Source organism: Populus euphratica, unplaced genomic scaffold (assembly GCF_000495115.2).
Source record: "Populus euphratica unplaced genomic scaffold, PopEup_1.0 scaffold319.1, whole genome shotgun sequence".
Classification (NCBI taxonomy): domain Eukaryota; kingdom Viridiplantae; phylum Streptophyta; class Magnoliopsida; order Malpighiales; family Salicaceae; genus Populus; species Populus euphratica.
This window is the reverse complement of record NW_011500205.1, coordinates 88,846-110,102: the sequence shown is the minus strand read 5'-3', so window position 1 is coordinate 110,102 and position 21,257 is coordinate 88,846. Positions and strand designations below refer to the sequence as shown.

Genomic DNA, 21,257 nt, shown 5'->3' with positions numbered 1-21,257 from the left:
GTTTGGTTTTTTCAGTTTTAAGTTTATAAAACTAAACCAAATTAAACTCTGATCATTTTTTTTTAAATTTTAATTAGTTTAATTAATTTTTTTATAATTTTTTTATTTTTTTAGTTTAATTAGTTTTTCATTTTTTTTACCGCTCTTAGATAAAGGTGTTAAAACACGTGAGATAAAGTCTGTTTAGTTAAAAATAGATAAGAAGCTATTTTGACGATTAAAAGAGCAAGCTTTCATGTGATAATGTTTGTGCTGTTCATTTGAAATGAAAATGAGTGATAATACAAAAATATTTAATAAATGAATTTCTTATATAATTCACCGTGTATAGGTTTCTGCAATGTAAAGAAATTGGATTTTAAGAATCTGTAATAGAAAATTAGTTTTAGATGAAATTTATTTTTGTGACACCAAATTAAATTTTATAAAAACTTAATTATATTAAATTAATTTTAGACATCTTCCAGTCATATTTGCATCCAAAAAATCCATATTATTTGAAATTAAAATTGAAATTGACGTGGATAAAATCTGAGGACATTAAAACCCTTAATATACATATTAAATTTACCAATTGTTGTTATCTTCAGAATAATTAAGTAGTAGGTATTTAAATATCTTTGAGCCAATTCACGTTAGCCTTGATTTACTCCAATTAATATATATTGTCTTTTTTTATTAGAAAAATATTAAAAAGAAACTTTATTGATTTTTTTTTTTAAATCACAAGTTTTGATTGGATTGACTAAATAGATCTACTAAATTGATTGGATTAATTCATATGTAATTTAATTTAAAATCTAATATAATTAAAAAATAATTAAATTAATACATCAAATAACATCCGAGTTTAAAATCATTATATACATATAATTTTTTTAACAAAAATACTTGGACGGGCAAACAGCTACAATAAAAAGTCCAAGAAAAAAAAGAAGAAAAATCGTCTAAAATGGCGTTGTCTAAACAATGGGCCTCCAAAGAATCCCCTATGGCCCAACCACCATCTACTGTTTCCAAACAAACAAGTTCATGCCAGGTAATCAAGAGAAGCATTATTCTCCACCGTTGATCTTTTTTAAATTTGATCCGAGTGGAAGAAAACCCTAATATGCTTCGCTTCTCGCTTTATATAAAGCTGGAGCCAAACCTCATTGTTGGAACCTCGGCGGCGTAGCAATTCACTGTGAGTTGTCTATCTATTTTTCGTCTAGTCTTTATGAAATCCCATTACAATATAATATGTAAATAGCTAACAAAGATAAGTGGTTCGTGTTTTGTTTAAACGCAGGAAGGTAAGTGAAAATGGCGGTGCCGTTGCTTACGAAGAAGATTGTTAAGAAGAGAGTTAAGAAGTTCAAGAGGCCACAAAGTGACCGCAAGATCTCTGTCAAGGTATATGTATACGTAGCTGATCCTTTTGTTTTTGCTTAGAACATTTAGGAGTGGGTCTTGAAAGGAAAATGATGATAATTGTTGTCGCCCCAGTCTTACTTGCACTTTGAGATGCAAGGTGGTGATTGACTTTTTTTTGTCTGATTCCTTTTATTCATATATTTTTTCAAAAATTGGTTTTTTCTTTTAGCCTTGAAATGAAGAGTCCATTTGACACCCAGTCTCACTTGCTTCTTTCTTTGGTTGCAACATGGTGAGCTAGCGATCGACTATCTGATCCCTTCTATAGGCTAAACAACAACTTTTCTCCCGAGTAATTTTATTGTTTTCGTGTTTTTCTTCTTAAATGTTTTTTGAATTTTAGTTTTTTTTATTTATTTTTTGGGGCGTGTGGTTGGATTCTGTTTCCCTGGATTTTGGGGGCCATGGTGATACCTTTTGACACCCGTCCTTCCTTCATCTATTTATGGAAGGTGGTGATAAAGATTGACCTTCAAGCTCATCCCTTAATACCTGAAACAATTTCTTTCCCCTTTTTTTTATTTATTTCTTTGTTAACTTGTGAAACCTTTTTTTGGTTTTTTTGTTTCATTGACAAGATAGTAGCTCTCGTCTTTTTTTCTTTTGCTGTGTTTGAAGGATATGATGAAGCATTTTTGACACCCAGTCTTATTTCCTAATGGAAGTTGGTGATTAACCTTTTTTTTATCTGATCCTTCATGGCAAATAGTGACTTATTATCCTTGTACATTTATTTTTTTTATTTTTACGAGTATGGTTTTCAATTTTGGAGATATGCAAGGAGGCGTGATGATATTTATCCACTTTTCCTGCATTAAGATGATGAATTTTATACATGCACTACCATCTGATCTCTCTGCATATCTATGTAGCTGTTTATTGTATTTTTTTTAAAATTTGATGTTTTCCGTTCTTTTTGCCTCTGCAATCTATGATGCAAATTGTTTTTTAGTTCTGATTATCCTGTGATGATCATAAAAAATCACCATCTTTCGACTGAGGCTGCAGAATTTGATTAAAATTGTTTTGTAAATTTCTTAGAGAGGTTTGCCCATGGTATCTAATGTCCAGAATCTATATTCGTGGCTGGACATTTCGTTTTAAGGGCAGAAACAAATTCCAAACAGGTTTTGCGACACAGTTAGCTGGTCTATACAAGCTTTACTGTTACTTTATCCCTGCTTACATCTTGCTATTGATTTCATTTGTTTCCTTGCCATTTTCTTGTCTCCTCCCCTCTCTCAATTACTACAAGCTTACCTAATTTATTACCTTTTAGTGTTTACACTATTCAGTGGCTGACACTGTTTTCTTTTCGTTTTGGTTTACACGCTCATGTTAGCTAGCCTGGCTATCTATTTTACCAGTCAGCTGGTCTCTGCAATCACTATATGAATATGCTTTATAAACTTTTACAAGGAAATTGCTGCTGACAACTAATTAAATCTTCAACAGACAAACTGGCGTAGACCGAAAGGTATTGATTCTCGTGTCCGACGAAAGTTCAAGGGATGTACTCTAATGCCCAACATTGGCTATGGTTCTGACAAGAAGACTCGTCATTATCTTCCAAACGGTTTCAAGAAATTTGTTGTCCATAATGTCAAGGAGCTTGAAGTACTGATGATGCACAACAGGTGAAAAATACATGAGTTCTTGTTGGAGGGTGTTATTCCAAGGTTGAAATTCACTTGTTTGGTCATTAATCTATAATCTCCATCACGTTTTGTAGGACTTACTGCGCTGAGATAGCACACAATGTGTCAACAAGGAAGAGAAAAGAGATCGTGGAGCGAGCTGCTCAGCTTGACGTTGTTGTTACGAACAAGCTTGCCAGGTTGCGCAGCCAGGAGGATGAATGAAGAAGTGGATCTTGAAATATTGTGTTTAGGAGTGATAAATTATTTTCCCTATCAATTTTGGTGATTTTGTTGTTTTCCAGTCACTGAATCTCGGTGAATCAGGATCCTTGTTATGCAAAGGTTACTGTTTTTATCGATTTTGTACTAGAAAAATCTGGTTTTATTGTTTTCGAGTCAGTTGACCTGGTAAGTTATATTGTTTGTGTGCTTTTAATTATTAATCTACAGTAAGGGTATTATTAAATTAACTTTTATACGAATATAAAAATATAAAAAGTTGGATGGGTGAAATTGAACAAATTGAGAGAAGATGAATTAAAATTATTATTACAAATTGGACATTATTTTGTAAGAATAGTGTATATGTAAAAGAATTTCAACAATCTAAATTATTCTAAAAAAATATATTTAAAATTTCATTTTCTAATCATTGTATTGATCTTTTGTTTCAGTAAAAATATTTATTTTCTGTATATGACAAGATGCCATGCACTGCTTTAGATCGATTTTTGAAACCTAAGTTTACTTTTATTCTTACTTAATTCCATGATAATGAGATTAATTATTTTAAAGAGTTCAAATGATTGAAATCATATACAAAATAAAGAAAATCATATATTAAAAAACTTCAATATCGTTTAAAAATATTTAATAATTGGATTATTTTAAAAATCATACTAATTAATTATATAAATAACTTTTTTTTTTTAATTTTAAGATATATACAAATAGAAGAAAAGAAATGAGTATCTAGCCTAGCCCTGCCTGGGCATTCTTTTCATGGTGTTAAAAAGAGATGTACTACCTATCTCGCAAATGACTATCTTCCCGGCTCATCTTCTCAAAGGATGCTTAAATCTTTTTTATTTTTCTTAAAAGGTATTTTTTTTAATCACCCAACATTAACTTTTTCACCAATAATATAAATAATATAATAAGACATAACAACTAAATACTTCTTTTTTTTTAAGTTACATGTGAAGAAAAATAAATATTTTTATATTATTATTCTACTCATAACGAGATAAACTCATATGATTAAGGTTTCTAAACACCTTGGATTACCAGATAAACACAATGTTCATTAACAAAAGTCATAGACCACAAACAAAAATCATTATATATACTCCCTCCACTCTTTATTCTCCTTCTATTTCCTAACATTATTTATCTTTTACAAGAAATATCTAGTCTATAGATAAAGAACATATTCAAAGTCTAAACACTTCAACCTAAGATATAGTGATGAAAAACCCAAAATTTAATCTAAAGTTTTTATAATCTCGGTCATAGCATTTTTTATAGGAAACTTAAACTAAAGTTAGTTTATTCTAATTTTACTCTTTACCTAAAAGTTCTTTTCATGGTTGACTTAGAAACACTATGTCATAGGAAAGTAATTGATCTCTAAATTATAGGTACTCTAGTTCCTCCAAATCTCTAACAAATTAGTCATTAAGTAAAATGGTTAACGATGTTGTTCCAATCTATTTTCTTAAAAAGCATCTAACTTTTTTTGTCATTGATTATCGCTTCCAATGTAACTTCTTAGAAAGCATAAACTTTCTTACTAGTTGTTATCTTTTGCCAACCTATATCCTAGGAAATGCCAACCTTTCTGGCCAATCATCCATGAGCATAAATCAACGACACAATAATCCATAACAACTAATAAATTTTTCTTAGTACCTGTTAGAAAAGGTGATTATTCTCCATCATGACTCCTTAGAAGGCATCAACTTTCACTGGATTCTTTTCTGTATTTGACGAATTGTCTGCTAGTGTTTTGTGTTATTTCTATGGTTCTTGCAATAGATCAAGGCGCTTAAAATGGTTGGAGTTTTTGCCTTAATGGTCTTTCATCCTTGTTAAAGTACGGTTGAGGTCCGGCAACGACATTGGCGTTTCTCTTTTGATTCTTCTCTGTATTTTCAAGAAACTAAAAGCTTTAGCAGTGGAGTTCCTTGTATTCAATCACTTTCTCCAAATTGTTATTTCTTGTTGAAATCGGCCTGCAAGTGACGAATCTCTTGCAGCTGGTATGTAAGAGTGAGAGTTACAAGTAATCATGTTATATCTTTAATAATTTTTTATTAGATTAGATTACCTTAACTTGCCATCATTGAAGCCTTCATCATTATTCACAAGTGCTTTCGTTATGATTGTGCCAACAATATTATCATCTAGCATGTAAGAGCAACTTAGATGCTAGTTTGAAGAGTTATATTGATAAAATAGTTTTTTAAATAATATAAATATAACTTTTTACTTTATGTATATGCTAATGGTAAAAAAACCATTTTTAAAGTCAATTATATTTTAATATATTTTATATTAAACTAATTTTAATATAATTATATAATAATTTAATTATTTTTATATAATATAATCATGTTATTAATTATATAATTAATATGAATAATTTATAAAATTAAAAATAAAATTAATAAAGTAATATGAAAGTTAAAAGATAATTCTTGTTGAATTGAGAAGTTAAGGCTCAACTAATATTATTAATTGATTAAATGAGAACTTTTATTGTTCTTCCAAACCGCAAAGCTGATAATATTATAAAATTAATAAATTAATTGATTGAAGGACTATTAATAAAAATATTTTGTATAAAGATAAAATTTTAAGTGCTTTGTGTGATTATATTTATCATGTCTTTTGTAACACTAAAACTGCTTTTAAATTATGAGAAGCATTTGAATATAAATATGGTATAGAAAAAAAATCTTATGAGAAGCATTTGAATATAAATATGGTATAGAAAAAAAAATCTTAAAAGATATTAAGTGGAAAAGTGGTTTGATTTTCAAATGGATAATAAAAAAAGTATTTATGATTAAATGCATGAGTTTGAAAATATTATTTATAACATGAAAATTAAGAGAATGTAACTTAATCAAATGATTCTTGCTTCTTCTCTTATTAAAAAAATACCATATTCTTGGTTTGATTTTGCTAGAGGTTTAAAATAAAAATATGGAAACTTTTTTTTTTTTAATATAAATTGCTTGTTGCTTTAAGAATTGAAGAAAAACATTATGCCTTATAACAACAAAAATATGATCTTCAAGGTAAGACACATGTTGTTAATGGCTCTTTCAAACCAACGACTAAGAGTTTTAATAAAAAAAGATCTGAAAAGGTTCAACAATAGCAATAGACCTAAAAGTAATAATATAAGTTATAAAAAGGGTATGAAATATTAGGTTTATGGTAAATACAAATCATATTACTAAGAATTACAACAATTGACTTGGTCAATTATCTAAAGCTTAAGTATCTCAATAGTTTTTAAACCACATGCTAATGTAGTAACTGTAGGGGCTAGGTCTTCTTCCTCAACTCACATGTATTTTATTTCCGTCCTCGAGTTAAATATAACTTTCAATCCAAATGATTGGTGGTTGGATGCTAGAGCTAATATTTATATGCGTGATGATAAAAGATTATTCTTATCTTATTATTAGATATCATGCACATGAACTACGAGTATAGGGAATGAGAGCGAAAAATTAGTTAAATGTAATTTTACTCTTATTCTAGGATTTAATAAAATAGTTATTAGTATATTTAAATTTTATGTTGGAAAATGTTATTTGCTGAATGATCTAAATTAAGTATAATGCTTTCTTCTAATAATACTTTTTATTTTTTATCTTTATCTATTGCAAATGTTGAATGTTGTGAATCACAACATTCAACATTTGCAATAGATAAAGATAAAAAATAAACTTTTTATTTTTTATCTTTATCTATTGCAAATGTTGAATGTTGTGATTCATGTCATAGTAAGCTTGGGTATGTCAACTTTAACACTATTAAGAAAATAATACATTCAAATTTAATTTTCAAGTCACATATTAATAAATAAAAAAAAGTATGAACCATATGTACAAGTTAAATAGCCTATAAAGGTTTTTAATCCAATAAAGTAGAGTGATTTGTGTGATAGTAATAATGTTTTGACTTCTAGTGGTAAAATATATTTTATAACTTTTATTAATGGCTTTTCAATATATTCTTATATTTATTTGAAAAACTCTAAAAGTGAATTGTTTGACAAGTTTAAAATTTCTAAAGGAGAAGTAGAAAATCAATTAAAAAAATAAAAATTTTATGATATGATAGAGATCTTGGTATACTTCTAATGAAATAAATCAATTTTTAGAATTACATGATATTATACATCGTGTAACACCTCCATATTCACCACAGTATAGAGGAGGTGAGTATGCTTCTAATCTAAGACTTTACTATAGATTTTATAGAAGAATTGTTTAAGTTAGAAAGCAAAGACACTATTGGTAGTGGTTAATAGGTTTATAAAATATAGGCATTTCATTGCATTTTCACATTTACAACTCAAGATGTGGCAATCATTTGTATAGGTTTCATGGGCTGCTAGTGAATGACAAGGACATAGTTTTTACTAGTATTTTCTAGAAGAAATTATTCAATAAGCTAAGGGTAAAACTGCTGATGAACTATGTGTATCATTCACAAATAGATAGGCAGAATGAGAAAATAAACCAATGCTTGAAAACTCATCTCAAATGCATGACAATGCATGATTAGTACTTAAAAGTACATTTTTATCATGGTTTTATATCATCATTTTGCACTTGAAGTATCAATAACTCATTAACTAAAGCATGTTTTATAATAATATATATAATAATATAAGATACCTTTAATTTATGGTAAATGTTCATTTTAAATGCAGGCCTATCAAATAAATGAAAGGATTGATTGATGACTTTAAGAACTTAAATTGCAAGGGCAAAAAGATGACCAAAATTAGAAAAGAGATGTTGGTGCAATCCAAACCGGAACACTGTTCGGTAATTGGGTCATATCTGGAGCTATAGATATCATATTTAGGTCTATTTTATATGGATGGAAAGGTAAGACATAGGCCTACAACTTTCATATGGAGTCCAAGATCTAAAAAGGCTATTTTCAAGTCCAAATTATAGCAACAACAAAGAAGCCCGAATCTGTCCTCCAGCCCGAGCACTGTTCAGTAGTTTGGCCATATCTAGAGTTCTAGAAGTCCAAATGAGCTAAAGTTTTTACACAAGAAATCTGAGACAAGTTCCTACAACTTTCATGTTTTCGAGTGGCTCCAATTTTGACGTTATTAATGACGTTTTGGACAGACAAGAGAAGATAAGGATTGTCACCAAGTCAAGAGTTGGTCACCCACTCATCAATTAGTCATCAAATTAATAGTTCCCAATTTTGGCCTATAAAAGGAGGCATTTGCCGTGCATTTAGGCATCTTGGTGTCCAGATCAAGATCATGCTCTTGTTTTCTCTCTTTGTATTTTTTGTAATGTTTATGCTTTGCTTTCATTAATATCAAGTTTATGCCTTTCATTTCCTTTCCTTTACTTAGTTAACTCTTATCTTATTTATGCTCTTATTTTGTTTATTTATTTTTCTTTCTTTTATTATGTTTAGCTAAGTTTATTATGTCAAGATGAAAAGGTTACACTAATGGTGTAAGAATAAGTATAGTGTAAACTCAATATGGACTTTAATGTTTGATACTAATATGTTTTGTATTTATTATCTTGTTCACTCTTTAATACTTTGCTTGTTAAATGACTAATCTTGATTTATGTTGTATAACACTTGGTACAACAAATGCTTGACACTTTCATAGCCCATACTGTATGGTATAACCGACACCTGAGCTATACAAGGAACTTGATTTGTTGTTAACATAAGTTATAATCATGAATGCTTGACGAGATTTAAAAGTATTAGCATTAATTGAATAAGATGACTAATGTAATCATGTTAACAATCTATAATTTGATTGGAACCTCCTTTGTGTGTGGTTTCCAATTGAATAATAAGAGTTTACACTATACTTGTTTGATATACCATTAGTGGATCCTCTAACCTTGACATTTATTGTTATCGTTGTTAAATCTTTACGTTAATATTCCATCTCAAAGTTCTCTTCTTCTTCTGCTTCTTTTTCTTTACTACTACTACTACTACTACTACTACTACTACTACTACTAGTATTATTATTATTATTATTATTATTATTATTATTATTATTGCTGTTATTACTATTATTATTGTTGTTGTTATTATTGTTATAGTTGTTGTATTATTGTTATTTATAATTTGTACAATTAACCTCCCTGTGGTTCGACCCCGGTCTTGCCAGGTTATTTATTACTTCGACACTCCTGCGCTTGGGAGAAGATATCAATCTTTTAGTTGTGTCAGTGCATCAACGTTGTAAATGGCATCGATGGTTGTCCTTAACATAATAGTGATGCAACTCTATTTTTCATTCACCAATAAAAATCTCTTGTTTTCAAACATTGTATGGATATCCACCACCTTAAAAAATAGACTAGTTAGGAGGTTTCTAAAGCAACTGCAATTAAAAAAGTGATTTAAAGAAGAAGTTTTATAAATAAGTTTTTACAAAGATAATTGAAAAATGATAAACACAAAATGAAGCAAGTGATAGATAATAGCATAACTAGAAAGGAATTTACAGTAGGTGACTACATGTATTTAAAAATAGAGCTCTATTTTGAAGTAGCATGGCTTTAAGTAGAAATTTTAAACTTAATATGTGATTTATAACTATTATTTGATTATATAGGCTAAAGAGAACTGAATTATCTGTTACGTATATTGTTTGGCTCTTTATTGTGCTTCGCACAAAAAATCATGTAACTTATATGGTATAAATGAATTATTTGTTAGTAAATAAATAAAAAAAATGAATAAAAGGATTAAAAAGTTTATCTTGATTTCAATCTTAGTTAGTTGCAGCGTAATTCTTCCACACTTTCCTTGTAATAACATTGTCAACTTTATCTCATTCAAAATTTTCCTTGCAATTAAATTTTACAAAAAAAATTTTCATTAATATTAATAAACTAACTGAATTAACATAATAATAAAATATTTAGGTTAATACTAACTTTAAACCTTTCGAACTATGTATCAATCATTGGTTTCTATTTAGGATGTTTTGAAACCAGACTCCATTAAAACAATATAATTTCCATCAATAATTTCATCGTTGATGTTATAATTCTGGTAACCTTAATGTTTGTAAACCTGAAATTGACGATGTTACTTGAAATTTTTTTTTCAAAAATTATTATCATGTCGATGTAAAGGGAAAACAAACTTATATTGAAAGGTCATCTTCTACTAAGCCTGGTACTTCAGGGTAAATAGATCCTGTTGTGAAGGGAATCCTCTTTGACGTGGCAACATCGCACTCGATGAGCCCACATCGACCATGGTTGCTAGTGTCTCAGGTGCATGTTCATGGTCGACACCTAACAACTCATGATCGTCAGAAACGTTGCTATAAAAACTAGCAACGATCATATCTGTACGACGTGCTATTGATTATTTTCTAGGCATCTACATAAATGAAAGGATTATAATACCGTATACCATTCTCATTTAAAAAAATTCAGCAACATTTTCACTCTAAAAAAGACTACCCTGAATTTTAAAATCTATAAATACACAATAATTTAAATTAAATTGCCACAAATCAGTTAATTTTATTTCAATCTATATCAATTGAATAACTTTAATTATGTTAATTTAATTAGATTTTCAATTAACTTTGCTACGACTATTTATGAAATGATCATAAAAAATTAATATAAAAATTAATATTAAAGGATTTATAGGATCAATATTTCATATTAAAAACTATTCATTTACCCTAACTATTATTATCTCATCTCATCACAATACAGCAATTCATAATTTAATATGGTTAATCCTATAATATAGCCCAAGAAAGCAACTACAACACAACAATCTTACTGGCACAAAAAATGTTCTAACGCTATAAGGTAAATGAATTTTAAAACTCACAATGATTATGATAAAAAAAAAAAACAGCAACAACAATTAAATATATAGAAAAAATTGAAACAAAAATAAGGAAAAATAACATAATCTCTTACACCTATTAAAAAAAATATTGATGTATATTTAGTCATATTAATTAAATGGATAGCTTATATTCTTAGAAATGAAATGTTGTGTGTGTGTGTGTTTTCTTTTAATTTATAAATTTGGGGGACAAATATGTCATTTGCTCGTCAAGGACACCCACCCGATTTGTTTGGAAGTCCTGGACGGGCAGAGAACGACGTCGTTCATCCCCATACCGATCAAAACGAATCTAGAGAGAATCAATCTCATTGATCAAGAACAGGCCAGAGAGAGAGAGAGAGAGAGAGAGAGAGGGTTTTGCGAAAAAGAGGAAGGTCTTTGTGTTTGGGAAGAAAGTTGGTGGTTAAATCTGGGTGTTAGAGATGGTTTTGGTATTGGCGCTGGGGGATCTACACATACCCCACAGAGCACCTGATCTCCCTGCAAAGTTCAAGTCTATGCTTGTTCCTGGCAAGATCCAGCACATCATTTGCACCGGCAATCTTTCTATCAAAGTATCTCTTCTTTTTCATTTAATTAACCTTGTTTAATTCTACTATTTTATTATTCGCCTCTATCTCAGTTCACTTATAATTGGATTCTTAGTATATGGTCAAATCAAAACCTTTTTTTTTTTATCACTGCATCCTTGCTTCATTGATTTTGAAAACATTAATGCTCATGGCCTTTTCACTTGGACTAAGCCTCTGTAGGATATTTCCCATCTGGCTAACTTTCTAGGAGCTGGGTTTAACCTAACGGCTTGATGTTTGACTAAAGTAATTTTGGTTGCAAATGTAGTAAACTACTATCCTGCTCTCATGTTAGGCTCTTAGATGCATTTCAATTGTCAACCTTGTGATTGCAGAGTTGCCAATGTTTGCTTTTCGGCATTGTCTCTGGTTTTTGAATCCTAGGAGCCTTGGTTTTTATAGTCCAAGTGTTCTCCTTTTGGAAATTAAAAGAACCCCATCAACTTGTTTGCTGATAGCAGTTTGAATGTCTTTTGAGATAGTGCATATCCACAAGAAGCATTAAAGCACCATTTCTGTTGAACTTGCTGAAATAAATTTCACCAACTCTTTTTTTTACTTGTGAGATTTTCAGGAAGTTCATGACTACTTGAAGACTCTTTGCCCTGACTTACATATCACTCGAGGTGAATATGATGAAGATACTCGATATCCAGAGACCAAAACATTAACTATTGGTCAATTCAAGTTGGGACTGTGCCATGGTCATCAGGTTTGATTTCCTATTTCTCCTACTTTATTTTTATTTCTTTTTTTCCTAAACATAGTTTATTTGTCTAATGTACTAGCATACGATGCCTGTTGCTTTCTTCCCAGAATAAACAGGATGTTACACTAGATCCTCATGCTATTCTAAATTTGTGGACTTTTTGTACAACACTCGAATATAACAACCTCTTTTGCAGTTGTTGTGATTCATTAGACATGTTATTTTTTCCACAGTGCAATTTTTCTTTCCGTGTCAGCTAAGATGAAGATGTCTCTTTGTCGAACCTTATTCTTGTTTTCATTTGTCCTTAATTTGTCAAACTTTCTTCAATAAAATTAACCTGATTTTTTAATTAGTGCTGCCACTATCATCATATTCATGTAATTCGCCACTGGTTCATTGCTCATAGCTTTAGGACTTCAACTGATATTTTCGGGAATACCTCACCTTTCATTGTTAAGCATTTATTACCTTTTTGGTGTGAAACTTCCTTGAGTAGACATCAAGTGTGATGTATGTCCATTTCCCCTAGTTACTACTTCCTCTGTTTGTTTGATTTGTCATTTTATGAAGTAAGAAAGAACAAAGATAGTTGCAAAGATGAGATGAAGTCCTCTCCATTCTTTCTTGTTTTGTAAATCCCATTGACACCATCTTACTTATTCTTGATCGGAACATCCGCTAGCCTCATGGTCAATAATTTTTATTCTTGAAAAACCATATTGTGCTGGCAAAGGCCAAAGCTTTTGTAGATTAAAGTTAATGATTTGTTTGTCATGAGTGCTGTGCAGATTTTGTGATGAGTTTCATCCTGTAATTACTAGTTTTGTTTTATTGGTTTGATGTTTTAAAGGTTGTTCCGTGGGGGGATTTAGACTCACTAGCAATGCTCCAGAGGCAGCTGGATGTGGACATACTTGTGACCGGTCATACCCATCAATTCACAGCTTACAAACACGAGGGAGGTGTTGTTATAAACCCAGGGTCTGCCACCGGTGCCTACAGCAACATTACCTATGATGTGAACCCAAGCTTTGTCCTCATGGACATTGATGGCCTACGTGTTGTGGTGTATGTTTACGAGCTCATTGATGGCGAGGTTAAAGTAGACAAGATTGATTTTAAGAAGACGACTGCCGCCACTCACTCCGCTCATTGAATCTGTAGCCTGCAGGTTTTCTTTTTTCCTTTTTTTGTTTTTTTGTCCTGGTATTGTATTTGGATTCCTTGGAATGAAATGTGATCCACTATTTGTGCATATTTGAGTGGAGAAAGCCTTTGGTTCATTTATGAGTTATGACAATTTAGAACCATCAATGAAATTTATAGTTTATGAATAATGATTTATTGAGAAAGAAGAAAGATGATGACCAACCATGGTCCTGCATTTGAATTCAACACTATTTTTCTCAGTCAAGTTGTCATGGTTTTCTTCTGGTTATTTTGCATTGTATGTCGTGTAATATTTCCTTTGGTTTCCTATGTACTGCAAAGCCTCCACTGGCAAGAACTCCTGATCGCTCTCGCTGAGAGTTTCTGGGAGTGAGGTGTCGCTTTTTTGTTTTTTCAACCTTTTTTTTTTATTTGAAAATGTATTAATATAATATTTTTTATATTATTTTAAAAATTATTTTTTATATCAACACAATAAAAAAATAATTTAAATTTTTAAAAAACACTGTTTTTCCAAACGGGGTTAAGTGGGCAATGATTTTCCAACTAATAATGCTCCAACAATATATCTATAAAGCATGATAATATAATTTAATCAAACATTATTTAGCTATTTTTAAACATTTATAAGCATAATACAGTAACCTATCAAACAACACTGACCAACACATCAAGAACAAACATGCCCAAATTCATTAAATAGCCTTAGTCAAATCTTCTACCATGTATTTTTATATGTAGTATACTCTGTGATTCTGCTTGCTTTGGTGTTGAATCACTTGAAAAGAACATTATATTTTTTTAATGGTTCCAGATATGGATCTCAATTTAGTAAAATTAGGTTTTGATTTATGAAAACCCTGAGGGGTTGGCTGGGTGGTAAAAAAAAAAAAAAACATTTAAACGAAATTTCTTAAATTTCTTTGAATGGTTAGAGGTGCACTTTTAAGATCATCTATAAAAGAGATTTAATCTCAATTAATGTGTAAGTTGGTCTGAAAATATCCCTTTTCATCTGATAAGAAAAAAAGTTTTATTTGATTTATTGCTGCCCAAATTGCTTCATTAATGGAGGCAAATTATAAATTAGAACGATTAATTGAATGTTGCATTGATGTCAATTTGCAACTTTTAACGATTAATTACATGTATCTCAACAGGTTGATGAGAATACGATTGAAGTTTTATTTTTAAAAAATTTAATTTTTATTATATTTTTAGATTGTTTTGATGTGTTAATATTAATAATTTTTAAAAATAAAAAATATTTTTTTAAAAATCAATACTATACTTTTAAATACTTCTTTAACGGTTAGGGAGTTATATTCACTTTTTTTTTTATTAAATTCTTTTGAATGTATAAAGTTAACATGAGAAGTGTGTTCATAAGATTGCTCAAAGAATGATTTAATTTCGGTTGATATAAAAAATATTCTTACAATAAAAAAACTAATTATTTATATGATCCAAAGGCTGAGTTTATTTTCTTAAAACAAGCAACCTATACATATACTCTCCAAAACATAAGACATCTATATGTTCATTCCATGGAAATTTGACACATGACACGCTTAAAATTGCCGTGCATGAGTGTTCCTCTACTATTATACTTTTGTACTGCGGATTATTTTAAAAGTTTTTTAAACGTAAGCTAAATATAAGTTTTAATCTGAATTCAAAATCTAATATAAACATTTAATAAAGTAAATTAAGGATTATATAATTTAATAAATATTAAAAAAATTATTAATGAGAACTAAAAACTAAATCTTGAAGTTAAGAAACATATGACAAATAAAATATCTATTTTTTTGCGCTCTACTAAGCTTTTTAATTTTTTATTTAATTATATAACAATAATTTATTTTATAAGAAGAGTAATAATTTAAATTGTATTGAATCAAAATAATATGCTACTAAAATTCTTCCTTTCCTTAATAATACTTTTAATTTCAACAAGAAAAAGTTTTTGTTACATGTCATTCATCTAATAAAAATAAAAAGTAATCAAAACCCATACTAAAAAAAAATTAGATGACTCAAAATAAGGATAAAATGATAACTCTCTCATTAAAATTCCTTGGTCTCTCGTTAATTAACAAGCTAAATTATTTTGAAAAGTTTTTACTTAGAATATTTTTTTTTTAAGAACATCTTACCATAATCATAAAACCAAAATTTAATTAAAAAAAATAACATTTGAATAATTTTGACATAAATGTATTAAAAAAACTTCAGAATAATAAAATGCTTGTATGTTGTCATGTAGAATTCTTAAGTAGAGTTATTAAGCTCTTCCTAATAGATTAACTTGGAGATCTCCTGACGTGATATCTTACCTCATTTGAGTTTGAATATCAAATTAAATCTTATGAGGATTAATTGTATTTGATCTAATTAATTTGACAAGCTTAAAAATGACTTGCACTACTAAGTCAAAATTTTAATTGACTTTAAAAAAATTTCAACACACAAACATTTTTATTTTTAAAATATTAAAATAAAAAAAATCTTAACCCAAATCAACCCTCTGAATACACAAAATATTATCTAAGGATCTATATAATATATAATATATGCTAGATAGGAGGATACTGTTCTGCCAAGTTTGACCTAAATTCTTTCAACCTAAAAAATAGATGTTAATGAGATGTAAATATTTTTAAAAATATCAAATCTAAGACCTCGGTTATTGATGCAATTGGATTTAATAAGATTATATAATTTAAATATTATGAATAAAAAATATAACAACAATAAAAAAATTGATAAAAAAATTGAAAAGTAAAAAAGATTAAAAAAACCCGACTCGAGCCATTTCAAATTAATATATCAAATATGTGATCTACTTATTATATTACGATAACCTTGTCAAAAGCATATTGAATAAAGTCAATAAACTTAATTATAAAATAACATAATAGTAAAAGATAAAATTAAAAAGAAATTCTAATAAAAAAATCAAGTAACCTAGATTAATAAGATAACTATGCGACCATAAGCATACGATTGAGACAACCTTATAGAAAAACAATTAAAAAAATATATACACTAATTCGCAATAAATTAAATATTGAAAAATAAAAGAATTTTTTTTTAAAAAAAGGACAAAAAAAGACCAAAGTGGTATGTTAACCTTCAAAATTTATAACCCTGACTATGAGTCTGAAACTAACCTCATAGATTGTAAACCATAAAAACAACAAGGAAATATTCTAAATCATTAAAATGCTAAATGATAATATTAAGAAAAAAATAAAATAAAAAAGGATTCAAAATAAAAAAAATAAAAATTAAAAGAATAAGGATTAAATTTCATATAAAAAATTTTAAATCAAAAGCTAAGTAATGAAATTAAAAACAAAATTCAGCTAGAAAAGGATTAAAAAAAGCAAACATTAATTAAAAGAATAATAACCAAATTTAATATAAAAATTAAATAAAATCAAATACTGAGGGATTAAATTAAAAAAAAATCAATAAAAAAAATGACTTAAATTGAAAACAAAAAACAAATTGAATAACACTTTTATATTTTGACAAAAAAAAGAAGAAGAAATGAAATATAAGAAAAAAGTTCACCGGACCTAACCATTGCACTAATGTGCACATGCGCAACACCAATGGAAAGAGAACAATAAATTGCTTTCAACGTCGCCCCAAAAAGTGGTGATTAGACACAGGACAACGCTGCACAAGTTGTCTAAAAGGCGCTGTCATTATTTACTCGCTAGCACATACACAAACGTGTAACTTTTTTTAAATAATATTTATATTAATAAAAAGATTATATCACCCTTGTCAACTTACTTGTTACAAAAACTAATATAAAAAGATGGTAAAGCCCCTAGATGTAAGTTTGATAGTTTTTGCTTATAAGAGTAATATAATCTTTACACTATACGTTTAAAACGAAAAAAAAACTGAATTGTCTTTATTAAACCTTTTAAAACTTGCTTTTAGCACAATATATTCATTACACTATATAAGGTAAAAGATTGAATTGTCTCTAATTGACACGACTGAAAGATTGATGTCATCTCCCAAGTGCAGGAGTGTCGAAGTAATAAATAACCCGGCAAGACCGGGGTCGAACCACAGGGAGGTTAATTGTACAAATTATAAATAACAATAATACAACAACAATAACAATAACAACAATAACAATAATAATAGTAATAACAACAACAACAACAACAACAATAATAGTAATAATAATAATAATAATAATAATAATAAAGAAAAAGAAGAAGAAGAAGAAGAAGATGAAAAAGATGAGAACTTTAAGATGAAATATTAACGTAAAGATTTAACAACGATAACAATAAATGTCAAGGTTAGAGGATCCACTAATGGTATGTCAAACAAGTATAGTATAAACTCTTATTAGTCAATTGGAAACCACACACAAAGGAGGTTCCAATCAGATTATAGATTGTTAACATGATTACATTAGTCATCTTATTCAATTAATGCTAATACTTTTAAATCTCGTCAAGCATTCATGATTATAACTTATGTTAACAACAAATCAAGTTCCTTTCATAGTTCAGGTGTCGGTTATACCATACAGTATGGGCTATGAAAGTGCCAAGCATTTGTTGTACCAAGTGTTATACAACATAAATCAAGATTAATCATTTAACAAGCAAAGTATTAAATAGTGAACAAGATAACAAATACAAAACATGTTAGTATCAAACATTAAAGTCCATATTAAGTTTACACTATACTTATTCTTACACCATTAGTGTAACCTTTTCACCTTGACATAATAAACTTAGCTAAACATAATGAAAGAAAGAAAAATAGATAAACAAAATAAGAACATAAATAAGATAAAAGTTAACTAAGTAAAGGAAATGAAATGAAAGACATAAACTTGATATTAATGAAAGCAAACATAAACATTACAAAAAAAATACAAAAAGAGAAAGCAAGAGCATGATCTTGATCTGGATACCAAGATGCCTAAATGCATGGAAAATGCCTCCTTTTATAGGCCAAAATTGAGAACTATTGATTTGATGACTAATTGATGAGTGGGTAGCCAACTCTTGACTTGGTGACAATCCTTATCTTCTCTTGTCTGCCCAAAACTTCATTGATAACGTCAAAATTGGAGCCACTTGAAAACATGAAAGTTGTGGGCAATTGTTTCAGCTTTCTTGTGTAAAAACTTCAGCTCATTTGGACTTCTAAAACTTCAGATATGACCAAACTACTGAACAGTGTTCGGGCTGGAAGACATCTTCGGACTTCTTTGTTGTTGCAATAATTTGGACTTGAAAATGACCTTTTTAGATCTTGGGCTTCATATGAAAGTTGTAGGCCTATGTCTTACCTTTCCATCCATATAAAGTAGACCTAAATCTGAGATCTATAGCTCCAGATATGACCCAATTACCAAACAGTGTTCCGGTTTGGATTGCACCGACATCTCTTTTCTAATTTTGGTCAGCTCTTTGCCCTTGCAATTTAAGTTCTTAAAGTCATCAATCAATCCTTTCATTTATGTGATAGGCCTGCATTTAAAATGAACATTTACCACAAATTAAAGGTATCTTATATTATTAGATATATTATTATAAAACATGCTTTAGTTAAGAAGTTATTGATACTTGAATTGCAAAATGATGATATAAAACCATGATAAAAATGCACTTTTAAGTACTAATCACTAATCATTCTAATTGATTAATAAACCCTAAAAAAAATATCATTTTACTCTTAATAGCAAGTTTATTTATTTTAATTGAAATGGTAAAATAAAAATTATATTATTATAACAAATAACAATTTTTGTCTAGGTTCGCAATGAATTCATCCTGATGTTAGAGAAATTTACTGGTAATTTGAGAATTTAATTTATTGTTCTTAGATTAATTATTTCATTGTTATTTTAATTATTAAAATTAAAAAGATATTTTATAGTACAAACATTTTTTTAAATATTATCAAATTAATTTAAAAAGTTAAAGATGAGAAAAGAAAAATAGAGAACCATTTCGTCTCTATTCTTGCACCTTTTAATATGAGTTATACCTTTGTATCTTTTTTAGTAACGCTTTTAAATATTTGAATTAGGTTTATTTTTTATATGCATACCAAGCCAAATACAATAACCAATTCAAAAAATGACAAATATGTTTTTTAGCAAGTATATTAATGTTTTGATCTCTTTGTTAGAAACACAGTTGAATTAATAAGTTAATATTGACACATTTTGCATGTAATATAAAAAAATAAATATTTTTCATTTTTATATAGAGAGCATAAGTATTTTTTTATTATGGTATGTAAAACTTGTTTTATAAAGGTAAGAAAATATATTTTGTAATAAAATCTTCTTAATACTTAAAATTGAAGGGTATTATTATTAAATCAAAAGTTTCGACATACAGTTGATTTCTCATGTAACTAGTCTCTCTCTTCACTACAAACACTTACTCTCTCTCTTTGAACTTTCATTTTATTTTTCATTACCCTCTTCTGTGAGGAATTATCCTATTATATTTGTTAGTTTCCACATACAGTTATCATATACCCTCTTCTGCTATATATATATATATACACACACACTCTTATGAACAACTTCATATATCTATTAGCTTTATATGCACGTAATCTTATTCTGATTTTAGTTTCCGTCTGCTAACAGCCACAACAGTAATTTCTTCATTATTTTTGGAGCATTCTAACACTGATCTCTCTCCAATATATATTCAAATTGTTCGCTGACATGTTAGGAAGCCTGTCAGCAACCACATATTTACCTGAAGAAGTGCTTATGTCATGTGTGATGATTACACAACAAAATATAATCATTTTCGAAGTGAAAATCTGAAGACTAAATTTGATTGAGATTACAAGGAAATATTGAGAAACACTGAATTTGAAAATGAATTCCTGCAAACAAAACCTACTTTCATGACAAAGAAGCCCTCCACAAGAAACAACTTAGCTGAAAATTGACATCTAGAAAGGAAAAAAAAAACCCTAACCTCCACCTCCTAGGAGAAACATCAACCTGCTAGCTAGTGGTATCTACAATTGCTAGGCTCTTGCAAGCATTAAAAGAAAATCTCACCTTGTTGCTCTTACCTGCTGCCACAAACACCCTCTCAAATCCAATGACTTTCTTGGCATGAGCCCCACTAACACCATCTGGAGGTTTTGATTAAACCATGACCGCTTCACTTCCGTCTTTATCCCCTACGTTTTGGACTGTCACCTCAAACCCAAATTGATTGGCACAACTTAAATCATCAACAAAAACAGCAGGGCAGCTTTGCCTGTAGCCTTCACTGGTGGAGTTCAAGTCATGGCATTACTGATATATACTTGTTCAATTTGATTTCAAGATAGGCTTCAGCTGGGGATGCTAGCTCGTTCCTGAACTCCGTGTAGCTGAGTCTATATCCAAATGGATAAACTGTTGAGCCATTGTAGAATTTATATGTTCTTACAGGATAACCGAAGCTGTCAACAGGTCGCAGTGGCATTGATGTCACATGTAACATATCAACATAGCTACTTTCATACCATGTGAGTGGCAGTCTCCCTCCTATATATATATATATATATATATATATATATATATAT

At 29.0% G+C, this 21,257-nt stretch overlaps 3 protein-coding genes across 3 annotated transcripts in view; 2 read left to right on the top strand and 1 right to left on the bottom strand.

The window, feature by feature from the left end:
• The first annotated feature begins 1,077 nt into the window (after positions 1 to 1,077).
• Positions 1,078 to 3,464, top strand: LOC105111996 (60S ribosomal protein L32-1). The gene is made up of 4 exons (XM_011007531.1): positions 1,078 to 1,186; positions 1,292 to 1,395; positions 2,872 to 3,053; positions 3,149 to 3,464. Exons 2-4 carry the CDS (start codon positions 1,306 to 1,308, stop codon positions 3,276 to 3,278), a joined length of 402 nt encoding a protein of 133 aa, XP_011005833.1. The 5' UTR covers positions 1,078 to 1,186; positions 1,292 to 1,305; the 3' UTR covers positions 3,279 to 3,464.
• Positions 3,465 to 11,460: 7,996 nt separating this feature from the next.
• On the top strand, positions 11,461 to 13,877 carry LOC105111995 (vacuolar protein sorting-associated protein 29). Its single transcript, XM_011007530.1, has 3 exons — positions 11,461 to 11,752; positions 12,345 to 12,482; positions 13,333 to 13,877. The coding sequence occupies exons 1-3, from the start codon at positions 11,621 to 11,623 to the stop codon at positions 13,636 to 13,638; spliced, it is 576 nt and encodes a 191-aa protein (XP_011005832.1). The 5' UTR covers positions 11,461 to 11,620; the 3' UTR covers positions 13,639 to 13,877.
• Positions 13,878 to 20,522: 6,645 nt separating this feature from the next.
• LOC105111994 (Pentatricopeptide repeat (PPR) superfamily protein) overlaps positions 20,523 to 21,257 on the bottom strand; it is a 3,684-nt gene continuing 2,949 nt past the window's right edge. Inside the window, 1 exon segment of the mRNA XM_011007529.1 lies at positions 20,523 to 21,219. The gene's annotated coding sequence lies outside the window, so the exon portion shown is untranslated.